Genomic DNA, 15,187 nt, shown 5'->3' with positions numbered 1-15,187 from the left:
ATGAGGCAAATGGTTATTGGTAGGTTGGATTGTGTTTAGGTAGTAGGTATAACAATAACGCTAAATTTTTGCTAGCGTTCTGATTACACCCTGTATATCTATCAATAATGAGTAGGTACAAGTTTATAATATATTGATGTCTGCGACTAAGTTTTCGTGGATTTAGGTTTTTAAAAATCTCGTGGGGACTCTTTGATTCCCGAAATAAAAAGTACATAAACTATGTCCCTCTCCAAGATGCAAGCTATCTCTTTACCAAAAAGATGATACCCGGGACTTCATCTTCGTGAATTCAGGTTTTTAAGAATCCTATGGGAATAAAAATTTTATCAAATTATGTAAACGGATGGGTCGTGAAAAGCTAGCAGACAGACAGGCAAACTTTAGTATTAGTATGGATTGTGGAGTAAGCATATATCACTTCCAACGGTGATATTTAATACAACTTCTTCCACAAAGTTCCTTCACACAACGGTGATGGAACACATCGTGAGGTAACTTGCATACCTGAAAGTTCTCTATAGAGGTGTGTGAACTCCACCAATCCGAACTTGGCTAGCGAGGTAAAATATTTCTTTTAAACCAAATAAGGTCATACATTTTTTTAAAAGAGAAACAAATCTCACACATTCAAAAGATTAAAAAACCTTTTCGGCAAGCAATAAATATGTACGCTTCATAAACATTAATGTTCCAATGTTTTTATATCACAACGTGGTTATAATGAAAAAGTTATGAGTATATTTTATAATCCTCGATATTTTGTTGTTTGCCTTTCCTTTATAAGCGGCTTATCGGTTATTTATGGTATTACTCTTCCCATGTTTTGTTTATGCTTTATTTGATGTATACCTGGACCAGGCTGGCGAGAGATAGAGACAGATGGAAAGGGATGGAGGAGGCCTATGCCCAAAAATGGGTATTCCAATGACATAGCGAAGTTAGTGAATTACATTATATTTGTACAATTTAATTGGTTGACTAAAAATAATAATTGACTTTTATAATATTATATAATTTAACTGACTATTCTAATTTGTTTTTGACATAAGTACTTACAAATTCACAATATTATTATAAATCTAAGACGATGTGATTATTTTAATTTAATTTAATTTTTTTATTAATGATGATTATTTTTACCAAAAACTGTTATAAAACTTATAAAATTGTACCTACCTATAAAAACTATAACGAATATCATATTGCATAATTGTTTGAATTTTTGTTATATAAATTGTTAATCATAATATTATGTAAGTACTTCTAATTGTCATATCAACTGTAATTTTTGTGATAAATTGTATGTATCCATAAGATTGAATTGGAATAAAGGCTTTATTTATTTTATTTGATGTAAGTATATGAATATTCGGGGGCGTGTAAAAGGCACTAACTATACTAATCCTTAGTGAACTGGCAACATGCCCTATCTCAATTTTTTGACGATTTCATTTGATAGGTACTAACTAGTTTATACTCTGCTGTGTTAATGGTCCAAGACTAGGTAATAGCTTGGAATACAAATTTGAAAAATCCATCGTTCTGTCCCATCCTCAGAATAACCATTTTGTCTTTATTACCGTGAATGATCTATCAACGCACAGCTCAAACTACTCGGACAGATCGGGCTAAAATTTGGCATGCAGATAACTATTATGACATAGGCGTCCAGTAAGAAAGGATTTTTCAAAATTCAACCACTAAAGGGATAAAATAGGGGTTTGAAATTTGTCTAGTCCACGGGGGCAAAGTCGCGAGCATAAGCTAGTTCTAGATAGAATTAGCGAAAGATAAATTATTCAGACCCCGAAAACCCAATTTTGACATCTAGATACCTAAAAGCAAAGTTAAGCGAGGCTTGTAATGTACCGGAGAACTTTGCCGTGTCGCCCGAGTTGGAAGGTTGCTCGTCAGGTAATTAATTACATGGCAAAGGCCATACATTACGCCGGCAACTGCTTTAGCCGGATAAATTGTCTTTCAACTGCTTCATCGGGATTTGTGGCTTGGATTTTTATTAATGGCATCACTTTACAATTTTTATCGATGTACTAGCTGCCCTGGCGAACTTCGTTCCGCCTAACAGTCATTTCAAATTTTTTAAATTTATCTCTCCGAAAGAACCATCCTGGTACCTACTTCAAGGAATATTATAAAAAAAGAATTAGCGAAAACTCATACCTATATGACGTTTTGTCGGTCTCAACGACAGAGACAACGCTCTACAAATCTGCTATCTCCTTCTAAATGCTGATGTACCTACATTACTTTACTACCTATACTGTATTTGATATCAATGTTAGCTGGATACCTCCACTCGTTTCTAAGGGTCTTGACAGACACACCGACAGGCAGACGGATGGACAACAAAGTGAAGAGTAAACAAAGTAAAAGGGTTATTTATTTCTTCATGAGTACGTGCAATTTTTTGAGGTGTAATAGCGATATATATAATGACGCACTAAACGTATTAAGAAATTCCTAAATTATGTACCTACTTCAAACTAGTTTCCTATAAAGCGATGAACAAAAAAATTAATCCAAACTTATGTCGTAGGAAGTTTTTGAAGTCAGTCAGTTCATTCAGTGACCTGTGAGTTTACAGTTATAGAGTTTCACCAAAAATACTTATGATAAAAATGAAATGGTTTTCTAAACAGCAGCGTTCAAAATTAATTTGCCTGTCTGGCAGTTTGCCAATATACTATACAAAATATATTTTTGCATCGTAATCAGTAACTTAAAATGGCTACCTTTTCGACTTCAAGAGCTGTTGAAATTTGGCAGCCTCTACAAATTTGGCATTACTTCAAGACCTCAATACTGGATTTCCATACTCGTTAACTCGTTTAATGCAAGTTACAGTTCAATAAAACCTCATTTGAATCCGAACTTAAACTACGTGAATAAAATACCGAGGATTTGAATTTAATGTTATGCCTAGAATTGGTACAACGCCAATGGAAACATGTTTAAAAGTTTAATTCTAGTTGGTAGAAAATTAATATTCTACGTAGTTATAGTGTACCTACTTATTAATAGTTTTGGTCGTGGCATATGACCAGTTACCACACTTACCACAGTAAAATATTTAGAGACAGGAGTAAAAATCAAGCTCGCTTACCCATCTTTTATCAACTGTACTTAACTGAAATCGACAGTAATTATACCCTAACCTTATGCCAAAGTCGCCAATCTATCCCTAAGAGGGTAAAATGGGGATTGGAAGTTTCAATAAAAACCTATATTTTTGAAGTTGAGTCTTTCAAATAGGTATTAGTTTACTATAATTAGAACCAGTGTACATAACCTTTTTATCGAAAACTAGCTGCCCTGGCAAACTTCGATCCGCCTAACAGTCGATTTAAATTTTTAAATTTTTTTCTCCGTAAGAACCATCCTCGTACTTCAAAAAAATACTTATTATAAAAAAAGAATTAGCGAAATCGGTTCAGCTGGTCTCGAGATTTGCGATGACCAACACATTTAGCGATTCATTTTTATAATATTATAGATTATCCCTTACGAGTGGTAAAATAGGGGTTGAAAATTAATTTACGATTTTACAAAAATTTACTCTTATAAGGGTAAAATGGTTGGAAGAGTGAACCGTTTGGCAAGCCTTTAACGGCGGGATAATTTCTTTATTTTGATGGGAAATAAAAATATGTAGGTACGCGAACGAAGTCACGGACAATCACGAGTAGGTTATATTATTTCCTTGAACATGATTTCACGACGTAAACATCCCCTATTTATATAAAGAACAAAAAAAGAACTTGTCACGAAATTCCTGAGAATAAAGAAAGCTGGTAGAGTAGGTGCTATTTAATGAGATGAAAATTATGTAGGCATTTGCCCAGTTTTATTAGTACTTTGTACGACGATTTTCTTCATTTGAGACGCAGAAAATTTTCCTCATAAATCCGTCATGGAAAACTACTAAATAATTCACGCAAGCGAAATAAAAGTTGAAGCAGATTTTATTTAATAATGTAAATTGATTAAAAAAGTTTTTTGATTATCTCCAAAATGTTTTTTTTATTGAAAGTGAAAACTTTTAATAGATGTTATTTATGTGAAGAAAAGATATTTTTTTCAATTTTATATCGATAAATATAAAACAGATGACTAAGCAAAGATTTTGAACCTTTTTATCGTTATTTAATTTTCATTTTTTTTGTCGAAAAGAACTTCAAGAATGATGTACATATAGATAGAGCAAAGATAAGTAGATACTTTGGGTGAGGCACTTACTAGTTTCCCCCGGTCGGTAATGATGCCTTGCCGGTCGGACGATCACATCTCGGACTGGCCCCAGGAGTCTAATGACGCTGTGACTCTTTGCGGTACATTCGTCATTGCCAACGCATCCAACCGAGGTATGCAGCGTGCAATGAGTTGCTGGCGATGGCGGTATCTTTAGAGGAATTATGCCGTAACCTGGAACAAAGATAAATAGAATTAATATCATCACCATCTCTATCTATCGCTGGCCCACCACTGAAAATGGGTCTCTTTTCAGAAAGAAAAGGCATAGCTGGCCAGGATGAGAACATTATGAAGACATCTCAGGCATGCAGGTTTGCTCAAAATATTTTCCTTCACTATTAAAGTAATGCTATTTTGTGGTTTAAAATGCATATTACTCTAAAAAGTTTGAAGTGCCCGGGATTTATTCCCAGATCCCCCAAATTCTAAAATCTTCTCCACTAAGCCATCACCGCTTTCTAAACAAGAACAATGAATAGGTATTACTGTCGGTTTTTCAGTTTTCTTTTCATGTTAAATGATATGAGGTGATTAATGGTAATGCAGTCTTGATAGAAGCAGACTGACTTGGAAAGGAGTGTTCCAGTTTAATTAAAGTTAATCGGTTTCAAGGTGGGATCGTATCGGAACGCTAAAATGCTTGGCAGTTGGCCGGCACTAATTTTCTTCGCTCAAAACGACTTAAAACTTAGATTTTACATCTAATTTCTCTCTTGTGGATTCGAAGAAATTCTTAAAAGGGAATTTAAATATAATAATATTTAAATATAAATAGAAGTACCTTGTACTTATTCCATTAAAGTGCGAATAAGTTCGAGACACTTCGATACCTACAATAAAAAAATACTTGGAGCTCCTCCAAATGGAAAGATGTCGCAAGAATTGCTGCGACCATTCACAGACCCAGTAGCGGACTAAGTCCGTTGGAGGCCCAAGGCGACATCATTGAATGAGGCCCCTGGTTTCTTTTATGTTTTTTATTTGGAGACGTTGAACTGGCGTCATTACTGATTAATGAATGCAAATTAAAGGACATCAGCATTCAAAGTATTCAGTGATTCAGCTACCTATACCTACTGAATTTTTAGAGTGAAATAACACAATTTTTAACTTATGTAAAGTACATGAACACCAGCAAACTGAATCTTTTTTATAAATTTTACTGAAGCGATCGGGGCGTCTAGTTACAAATCTCTTACTGAAACTATTTTGATCTTATTTGGGATTTGGCTAATGGGTATTCCTCAAGGTTTGGGCCTTGGAGGCCCCCTTAGACCCGAGGCCTTGAGCAGACCGTCCCACTCGCCTCACCTTTACTACCCTTAGTCAACCACTGCACAGACCACTCAACTTGAACTAGACACATTAAAATTAAAGATGGAATAGTTATACCGCGCCTTTAGCCCTTAGAAGTGACGGTATTATTTCATAATCGAATAAGAGCCAGCGCGTGTCTGACCTTTCTTATTTTATAAAACCTTAAAGTTTCTCTGCGTATTGTCTCCAGCACAGGGAGGAACGATCAGCGACTATGAAGTTTGGATCATGGTGGCTTTGAGAGATAACATGTAACAAAGGTGTAAAAAAATCTTACGTCAAAGTATAAAGTAAAATAAAAGCAGGAATATGCTTGTTTAATAGGTAGGTATAGGAGGGCGGGTGGTACATATCGCATGCTACTAGTTGTTCCATACAGATTTTGATTTGATTTGTATTTTTCGTAGTTGTGAGATTGTGAGACGTGACATAAGTACGGAATTATAGTTCCCTTCAAAAAATTACTACGCAATAAAAAAACTGACTACAGAATAAAAATAATAATATCATAAAGAACAATAAATATAACAAAATCTTCTACTTATTTTATAAGAAGTGTTATTTCGATAAAGATTAACAAATTGTTTCTTATTTTAATTGTGTTTGGGTGTAAATAATTTTTTTGCAGCACTCAGTATTCAAATATAATTGTCATTAATTATTGTAAATCTCTCGAAGGTTTTAAGTTCATCAAATTTTTTATACGCAAAGTTAAATTTAATGAGTCAACGTTTATCATCAAAATAATAAGTTTTCTCATTTATTATTATAAGAATGAAATACTTATATAATGAGAATCCGTCTGGAATTAGTGAGATTCTCTATATAGCTTTTGCCCGTGACTTCATATTTGAAAATTGGTAAGGAAGTCTTCTTACCGAAATAAAAAGTAAGCTAGTTCACTCCTTAAGTTCTCTACAGATCTGTAAACATCATGTCAAAATTAGTTGAGCTGTTTTAACAGACAGACAGATTTGACAGCTGATGAAAAATTATTTAAATACGAGTAAATAACTTAAGTGTGTGCTTCAGTATCATCATCATCATAATTTCTACCAATCGCCGGCTCACTACTGAGGACTCTTTGAAAGGGAAGGGTTTAGGACACTAAGCTTCACACACCTTTAGCACTCTGAGGTGTGCAATTTTTTTCATTCAGTTACAAGTTAGCCCTTGACTGCAATCTCACCTGGTGGTAAGTAATGATGCAGCCTTAGGAATCCCCACCCCTTTGGTTTCTACACGGCATCGTACCGGAACGCTAAATTGCTTGGTGGCACGACTTTGCCGGTAGGGTGGTAACTAGCGATGGCCGAAGCCTCCCACCAGACCAGAACAGAAATTTAGAAATTATAAAATTCCAAATCCCTGTCCGGAATCGAAACCTGGACTCCAGAATAGGAAGCTGAAGTCTAAACCACTAGGCCCCAAATCCTAATATTATGAGCTTAATCGTTTCAACCCATCGTTGGCACACTATTTAGCGGGGGTCTCCTCTCAGAATGAGAAAGAAGGGTTGCGGCCGTAGTCCATCACGTTGGCTAAGTGCAGATTGGAAGACTTCGCACACATAGTAAGCAACACAACATGAGCTTAATAAAAGGTTAATATTCTCAAATCACAAACAGACAGCTCAGTTTTACTTGTTTTATTCATGTAGATCTCTCCGTTCCAATTAATTTGATACTTGAGCTATTTGCTTATTTCAATTTAAAAGCAATTAGTTTTTATTCTTAACAGATTTTGCATTTAACAACGATCTAACGACCTTACCTGAGCTGAAGGTAACTCTGTTATATTGAAACGCCTTTTAAACTGTGAATAATAAACCAACAAGGTTTTCTTTTGCTATCCTGTTTTTCAATCCATACTATTTAATACCTATTATAAATACGAAAGTGTCTCTCTGTCTGTCTGCTAGCATTTTGCGACCCATCCGTTTAACAGCTGATTATGAGATATACCTAAGGAGCTTGCAACATGGGGACAGACATAGGCTACTTTTTATACCGGACTAGCGACCCGCCCCGGCTTCGCATGGGTGCAATGTAGATACTAATGTGGTGTCATTGAGGTGTATTTGCCTCGGAAACTCTCAAATGAGAGGATTTTTTTCCGACCTAATTCACATTACTTCAATTTCTCTAGGGATCTCTAATTTTCTGAGAATTAAACTATAGCTATAAACCTTCCTCTTGAATCACTCTATCTATTGGTGAAAACCGCATTAAAATCCGTTGCGTAGTTTAAAAGATCTACGCGTTCATACATACATACATACAAACAGACGCGGGAAGCGACTTTATTTTATACTATGTAGAGAAAAACATTGTTGTACGTGATATTTAAGGGCCCATCCGTGTAACAAATTTTGAGGAAATTTGGTACAGAGATAGCTTGCAACTCGGAAATGAATACATTAATATAATAATATTTTCCTCCCGGAAAAATTAAAGAGTTTCCACGGGATTTTTAAAAAACCTTAATCCACGCGGATAAAATCGCGGCCCGCGGGCATCATCTAGTAGTAGATAATTTGAAAATAATACTTCTAAGCGAAAAGCAAACAAGCAATTTTCTCTTGTATAAAACGATGTTTGTTATACTAAAGCCTTTATTGTCAGGAAGTTTCTAAAGCCGCTTAACTCAATTACTTAGGGATCTAGAATTTTCTCAAAGTATACCTTGCAATTTTGAATTTTTGTATCCCTATGCCCGTGTAAGGGTGTTTTTACACGGACCATTGTACGACATGATTTGGTGACACGATTCGCAATGTTATTACGACATTATTCATATGACTTTTCGTTTATTTTTCTACGAGTGATGATTTTATATGAGTCATTTGATGTGACACTTTGAGAGTTTTGTGTTAGTTCTAATAAGTTAAAGTGATTTTGTGAAGTGGTGATAGTAAAAAGAATACCCAGCTGAGTTTGTTATGAGCTCTTCTCAGACCTGGGCGCGTGTGGAACCCTCGTAGCTTTAGTTTTAAGTTCGCGTAATAATTATCACCACTATGGTACAAATCCAACAACTGACCATCAAAAAGTGCAATTTATTACCTATTTTGAATAAATTATTGGACTTTGACTTTGATATATCGTCGGCAAAATTTCGTACTTGTTTTGTACATAGTCACTCCATAAAGCTCGTTGCAATAAATATTGCGGCACTAACGATATCATAGCAAAGATGATGGTCGCAAAACGTACAACGTGCTATCTTGTCGTGTGGTGCAGTTGTCCGTGGAAAAGCACCCTAACTAGTTCGCTTATTTTCTCTCACAAAATGCTTGCATACGTAAAGTAACCTACGTCTTTGCATTTTGTAGTCATGTTTATGTAATGTAATCTTTTAGTCTTTCTATGCCGCTCTGAAAATATAAGTTAATAAACCTCTATAAGCAGTGAGGTCCAAATTAGAAGGGTGGGCTGGAACCTTAAAATTCAAATTAGGCGTCTTACTCTTAAATCTATACTACGTGGAAGAAGATACCTATAGTGATGACATCTCACATTATAGCTGATTTATTTTTACCAGTCCACTAAGTTATATCACACGCACACACGCACTCACGCACACACAAACACACACACACACAGATGACATGGACTTCCACGCACATAATATTTTCTTTAGCTCTTTAGTTTAGTTAGTATGTTCGTTAGTATGTAGTTAGCTGTGTATTCACCGAGCTGGAGGCCCTGTTTTCCGAGACACAGTTTCTACTAGTTCGGAAAACAGGTGCACAGTATTGTTTTGGTAAGAATTTTATAATAATTAGTTTTAAGGTACGTGTCAATACTAACAAAAATATGATTTTGTATTTGGTGGAAATAAATGATTTTATTTATACAATATACAAGTAACTCCGAAAAGTTAGAGGTGCATGCCCGGAATCGAACCCCCGATCTCCCAAAAAGAAGGTCGACATCTTAACTACTAGGCTATCATCGCTTTAAATTATTTCTGGGAAATATGACCGTATTATTTTTGATTGATTTACCTATGCTTAATTTAGTCACCTACCCAATAAATCTATTTTTGTTTTCTTAAGTAGGTTAGAATCCTTTAAAAATGATTTGTTCATATAATATTACTAGCTGATGCCCGCGACTTCGTCCGTGTGGAATTAGGTTTTTAAAAATCCCGTAGGAACTCTTTAATTTTCCGGAATAAAAAGTGTCCTATGTCACTCCAGGTCTTTATCTATAACCATGCAAAAAATCACTTCAATCCGTTGCACCGTTGCGACCTGATTGAAGGACAAACCGACAAGCAAACACACTTTCACATTTATAATATGGGTACTGATTTGCGCAAAAAGTTTCCGGGAAACTATCTAGAACTTTCAAAAGCCCATGCGAAAGCATGCAGCGCAATATATTATATGAAACCAAATTGAAAACGAGAAAATGCGAACAGCTGGCTGTAAAGTGGTGTAAATGATGCTATTCATCCTATGTGGTCCCCTAATGAAGCAGTTTGTGCCACTAATTCGCTAAATTATGTGCAGCTTGAATATTAAACTGGAACTAAGCTGTAGCGTTGCACTGTGAGCTGTGTAAGAGAGCTTAAAATGATCCTCATGAGGCTTAGCTTCTATGCATTTGTAGAATATTGTAGCTCTAATATAACTAAACTACACAAATTAGTTTTTTTTTTAAATTATCAATATAAAGAATGTTTAACAAACCCGCTTAAGACACAGCAAAAAAACCATGAAGGCTTAGATAAAGTGTGTTATTTCGTTTACTTATCAATAACTTAATAGTGCTTCTATAAATAATTTACATTGTTTAGAAAAGCACTTGTTATGATGGAAAAGTAAGCTTTTAGTAAAATGATATCGAGTATGGTAAATTAATTTTGACCGGCAAATTCTCAAAATAAATCAAAATAATGTAATTAATATTTTACACGGCGTATTTTCTGGCTATATTCGAATCTTTTTGGCGCTCACAATAATTGGTAAAGTAACAATTAATTAAGGTAAATTCAATTAATTTTCAGTTGGAATTAATTTTCCTCTCTAAAGCGCTGCGAAGTCACGGTGCGAGGAATCAAGTGTGACTCCACTCGAATAAGAAGGCTTTAGGTAATAAATTAATTTATTAATTACTTACTTACTCGTGTTCAATTATTGTGAAGAGAGTTTAATTTATTTTTACCAAAATTGTTAGGAATACAGCTCTACTACTATTATCACATATTAATTCCGTTAATCCGTCCGTTCCGTTAATACACAAAAATAAACTTGTCCTCGCGGACAGCCTGCCTTACAAGCCGCTGGAGTAAAAACCAAAATGAAGAAGTAAGTACGTGTTTAGGAATTCTTTTCACCGATTTTCCAAAATTCCACTCGAGTGAAGCCGGACCGGGTTAGTTTGATATTATAAAGAGACAAACATCTTGGCCATTGGGGCTACAATAAATTCTATCTCTTCTATCACTGTCAATAACTAAAAGATATCACGTAGGTACAGTTTGTCAAACTTTGATCAATACAAGCAACAAAGTCGTCTCTCATAAAATTGAGAAAATTTTCAAGATCTCTTGATGTGTTTTCCTACGATGTAGAAACTCGAAGTGCATTTGATAGATACGGCCAGGATATGGCACTCGGAAACTTTGGGAAGTTATGCTTTCGTATATCAACTAAATTGCATTTTGAGTTTTTGAAAAGTTATTTTTCACTAGCTGACCCAGACTGGCTCTGATTGAGTGAAAAATCTTGAAAAGTGTACTTACTTATTGATTTTAGACCGAAAGCCCACATGGGTATCATTATCATCATCATCAACCGATAGACGTCCCCGGCTGGACATAGATCTCTTGTAAGGACTTTCACACGGCACGGTCTTGCTCCGCCTGAATCCAGCAGCTTCCTGCGACTCGTTTCTCTCCACCTAGTGGCGAGGTTTCCAACCTTTCCAATGCGAGATCGCCATTTCAGCGCTTTGGGACCACCCCAACGTCTATCGGTTTTTCGAACTATGTGCTCTGCCCATTGCCACTTCAGAGTCACAACCGGCTAAGCTATATCGGTTACTCTGGCTCTCCTATGGTTCCCCTCCTGAGTTTTCTTATGAGGCTCATAGTTAGCGACCATGTCTCGGATCCATTGGCAACACGTGCGTTCAAAGAATTTGGTATTCAAGCACTGAGGAATTTTGTACGAGAAGACAATGTTGAAGCTTAAATTATAAACGAAGGTATATTTTTGGGTTTTTCTTAGTACCTATTCTTATTTAGATTAAAAATATAAGTGCAAACTAAAAATTAATACTTAACCTAGTACACTCGATATACTAGAAAACTAAAACGGTTAGACTAGCTGCAGATATCCAGCGGAAAACGAGCTAGCTAGCTTTTTGTTTTTTTTATTATATTGCAAAAAAGGAAAGCTACGGCTAACGAGAACAGTGAAGCGTATTGAGTTTTCCAAAGCGTGATATCGGGGTATTTGTTCGTAGTATAGTACCCATCGATGGTAGTACCTAACGAACGTCTCAAACTCTCAATATAGCTCCGGTGACATTTTGGGAATATCGGTGTATTTATTGCGAGCAGGCACTGTTGTTTTAGTTACATCGATTCAATATTAAATTCATATTATTCATATTGTTCATATTATTCATATTATTATATTTCAGTGGTAATATTATTAATTCTCGCCTCGTAACGCAACATAACTAAGCTTGGTAATACGTAATAATGGCGGGCGAATTCATTTTTTTTGACGTTAGCTGTCAAAAAATAGCACATCACGTCTTGTCAGAAATGACATTTAGCATAGAACCGCGCCTACTGCCTTCTCGATGGCTTGAAAGACGCTATCTTGTAAGTGTTGTAAGCAGTATACGTCCCGCAAATTGCTATTGCGCTGGAACCATGTCACATTAACACCTAAAACATTAACATTAAAAATATTGACTAATATTGAGATATTTAATAAAAGAGATTAGAAATAAAATATAAACTTTGTCAAAAGAACCAAATATCCAAGCAAGCTTATTTTCTCCTTCTTTTTATTACAATTCATTAAAAAACATGTTCACAAAGTTACAATAGGTACAGTTAATGGCCATAAAAAACTCTTCGACAACAATCAATATCAAGCGAAACGTAATGGCTGTGTCTCCATAAGCCGAAATAAAAATATCGTGAAAAATATACCATCAGCTCGAAACTTCAGTCTAGTGCTGACGTCACTAAAGACGGCCACGCGCATTACTAATTTGCGGGACTTATGCCGAAACACTGTAATTACATTTTTATTTTAGCAAGTTATTTATTATGATTTTATAATTAATTTTATTTTTTAATGAAATCTCTGTATTTTTCTCTTTTCACAGTTGGTATAGGGTACAAGAGTACACCGGAGCGAGACCAATAATTAATCTATGAGTACACCCAAAGTGGACCGCCTCTTTTGCTAGATTTTGGTAGAATCCTGGGAAATGGGCAAGAATAATATTCTAAATAGAATTCCTAGTGTTTCCGGTTCTAAACAGTAGTTAATTTGCTACATAAAACTGACTCTAAACTACTCAGACCTCTAGTTCTTGAATATGACTACGATGAAATTTCGCAAAATCAGGATGCAAATGGATGTCGTTTCAAAATTTCACTATTTAAATTTTTAATCAAGGAAGCAATTTGTCACCGACACGTGTCCCCGACAGCGTCCCGAATCTGTTGTGCGCGGAATAATTAGGAAAGTATCCATTGACTCTTCACGTAGATTCAATTAAAACTTTCACTGCGAATTTCACGTTGTCACGGTTCGAGTATGTAGCTACGTAGAATTCCTACGTTGTAAAGCTTACGAACGTTGTAAATGATTTTTTTCATTCAGATACAAGTTAGCCCTTATATATAGTATATTTCTACGGCTATACTCACGTATCCAGTCGACGTTAGCCCGACTAGTGAGACAACGGGCTGTCCGGGCAGCTGCAGGCGCGACGAGCAGTCTTAAACGCGACGCGTGCGCGAACTGACCCCCTTGATGATAAAGGACCCCGCATGGGTTCGAAACTAGTCGGGCTAACGTCGATTGGATACGTGAGTATAGCCATAGAAATATTCTATATATTATAATGGAAATCACTCACGATAGTTTAAACGCTAAAAAAGTTAGCCCTTGACTGCAATCTCACCTGGTGGTAAGTGATGATACAGTCTAAGGAACCCCTTTGATTTCTACACGGCATCGTACCGGTACGCTGAATTGCTTGGCGGCACTGCTTTGCCAGTAGGGTGCTAATTTACCACGGCTGAAGCCTGTTCTAAGGTTGGGACAAGGTGTTGGAAATGAGCGTACGACCCGAGCGTTGGTTTTGGACTGCTTTATTAAATGAATGCATTCAGATACAATATGTATGTGTACTTATGGGCTATTATATAGATATTACTTAGGTCACACTGTACACCTCCCATGGGGTGGTAAAAAAATTATTAATAATTATTATTACATAATTTTTTTTTCTTAATAGCTAAACACAAAGAAGGTACAAAGAATAAAAAGTACAAATAATGAAATTGTAGTAGAACAATATACTTCTTACATCTAATTACAATATTCTCATATTTTCTTACAAATATAATGTTCATATTACAGTTAATCAGTAAAATATAGTTTTGTTCTGTTTTTATGAATAATATCTATTTTTCCATTAGTATATTCTATTCTTACATTGGGTGACAAGTCTTCAATTACCTTATATGGTCCTAAATATAAATCTGACAGTTTATTGCCTGTTTCATTTTTAATTAAAATTAAATCGTTAGGCTTATATTTTATAGGATTAACATATTTATCGTATCTAGTTTTTTGTCTAAATTTACTATTTATTAAATTATTACGCGCTTCTATTTTTGAAACTTGTAAGCGATATCTCAACTCTTGAGGATAGTTATCATGATTGTATAGAGGTTCTATCTTCGTTGAAAGATTGCTTGGTAGGATACATTTTTTCCCATACACTAATTCAAAAGGTGTAAATTTTGTTGATGAATGTACAGTTGTGTTATATGCAAAACACCAAAAAGGAAGCCATGTACTCCACAAATCTGGTCTACCTTCTGTCTGTATTCTTAGAAAACTTCCTAAGCTCTTATGCGAGTTCTCTAAAGCGCCTATACTTTCATGGTGGTATGCCGTTGAATTTAATTGAGAAATACTGAGTAATTTACAAACTTCTTTAAATGTTTCCGATAAAAATTCAGATCCTCGATCTGTTCCCACAATCGCTGGTATTCCATGAACAAGGATAAAATTATTTACAAACACACGCGCTACTTCTGTGGCTGTTTTTGTAATGAGTGGAAATGCGCATACGTATTTTGTTAATTCGCATTGTAGCGTAAGAATATACGTATAATTATTATAATCTCTATCTAAGGGTCCAACTATATCTAAAAATATTTTTTCAAAAGCTGAATGAGCTGTTGAAGTAATTACCATAGGTTCTTTCACCGTAGTGGTATATTTTTGTTTTTGGCACTTAGGACATTTTTTCACAAAATTAATTATGTCTTTTTCCAGTCCTGGCCAGAAATAATATTTCTTTATGTTATTTAACAT

At 35.3% G+C, this 15,187-nt stretch overlaps 1 protein-coding gene across 2 annotated transcripts in view; it reads right to left on the bottom strand.

Moving 5' to 3' along the window:
• LOC117985950 (C3 and PZP-like alpha-2-macroglobulin domain-containing protein 8) overlaps nt 1-15,187 on the bottom strand; it is a 228,620-nt gene that overhangs the window by 89,160 nt on the left and 124,273 nt on the right. For both annotated transcript variants that reach the window (XM_069501479.1, XM_034972749.2), the window contains one exon: nt 4,261-4,446. In XM_069501479.1, the coding sequence (XP_069357580.1) occupies nt 4,261-4,446 (186 nt within the window). The remainder of the gene's footprint in view (nt 1-4,260; nt 4,447-15,187) is intronic.

This window comes from Maniola hyperantus, chromosome 10 (assembly GCF_902806685.2).
Source record: "Maniola hyperantus chromosome 10, iAphHyp1.2, whole genome shotgun sequence".
Taxonomy (NCBI): Eukaryota; Metazoa; Arthropoda; class Insecta; order Lepidoptera; family Nymphalidae; genus Maniola; species Maniola hyperantus.
Note: the sequence above shows the minus strand (reverse complement) of the source record. Positions and strands in the feature narration are given on the sequence as shown.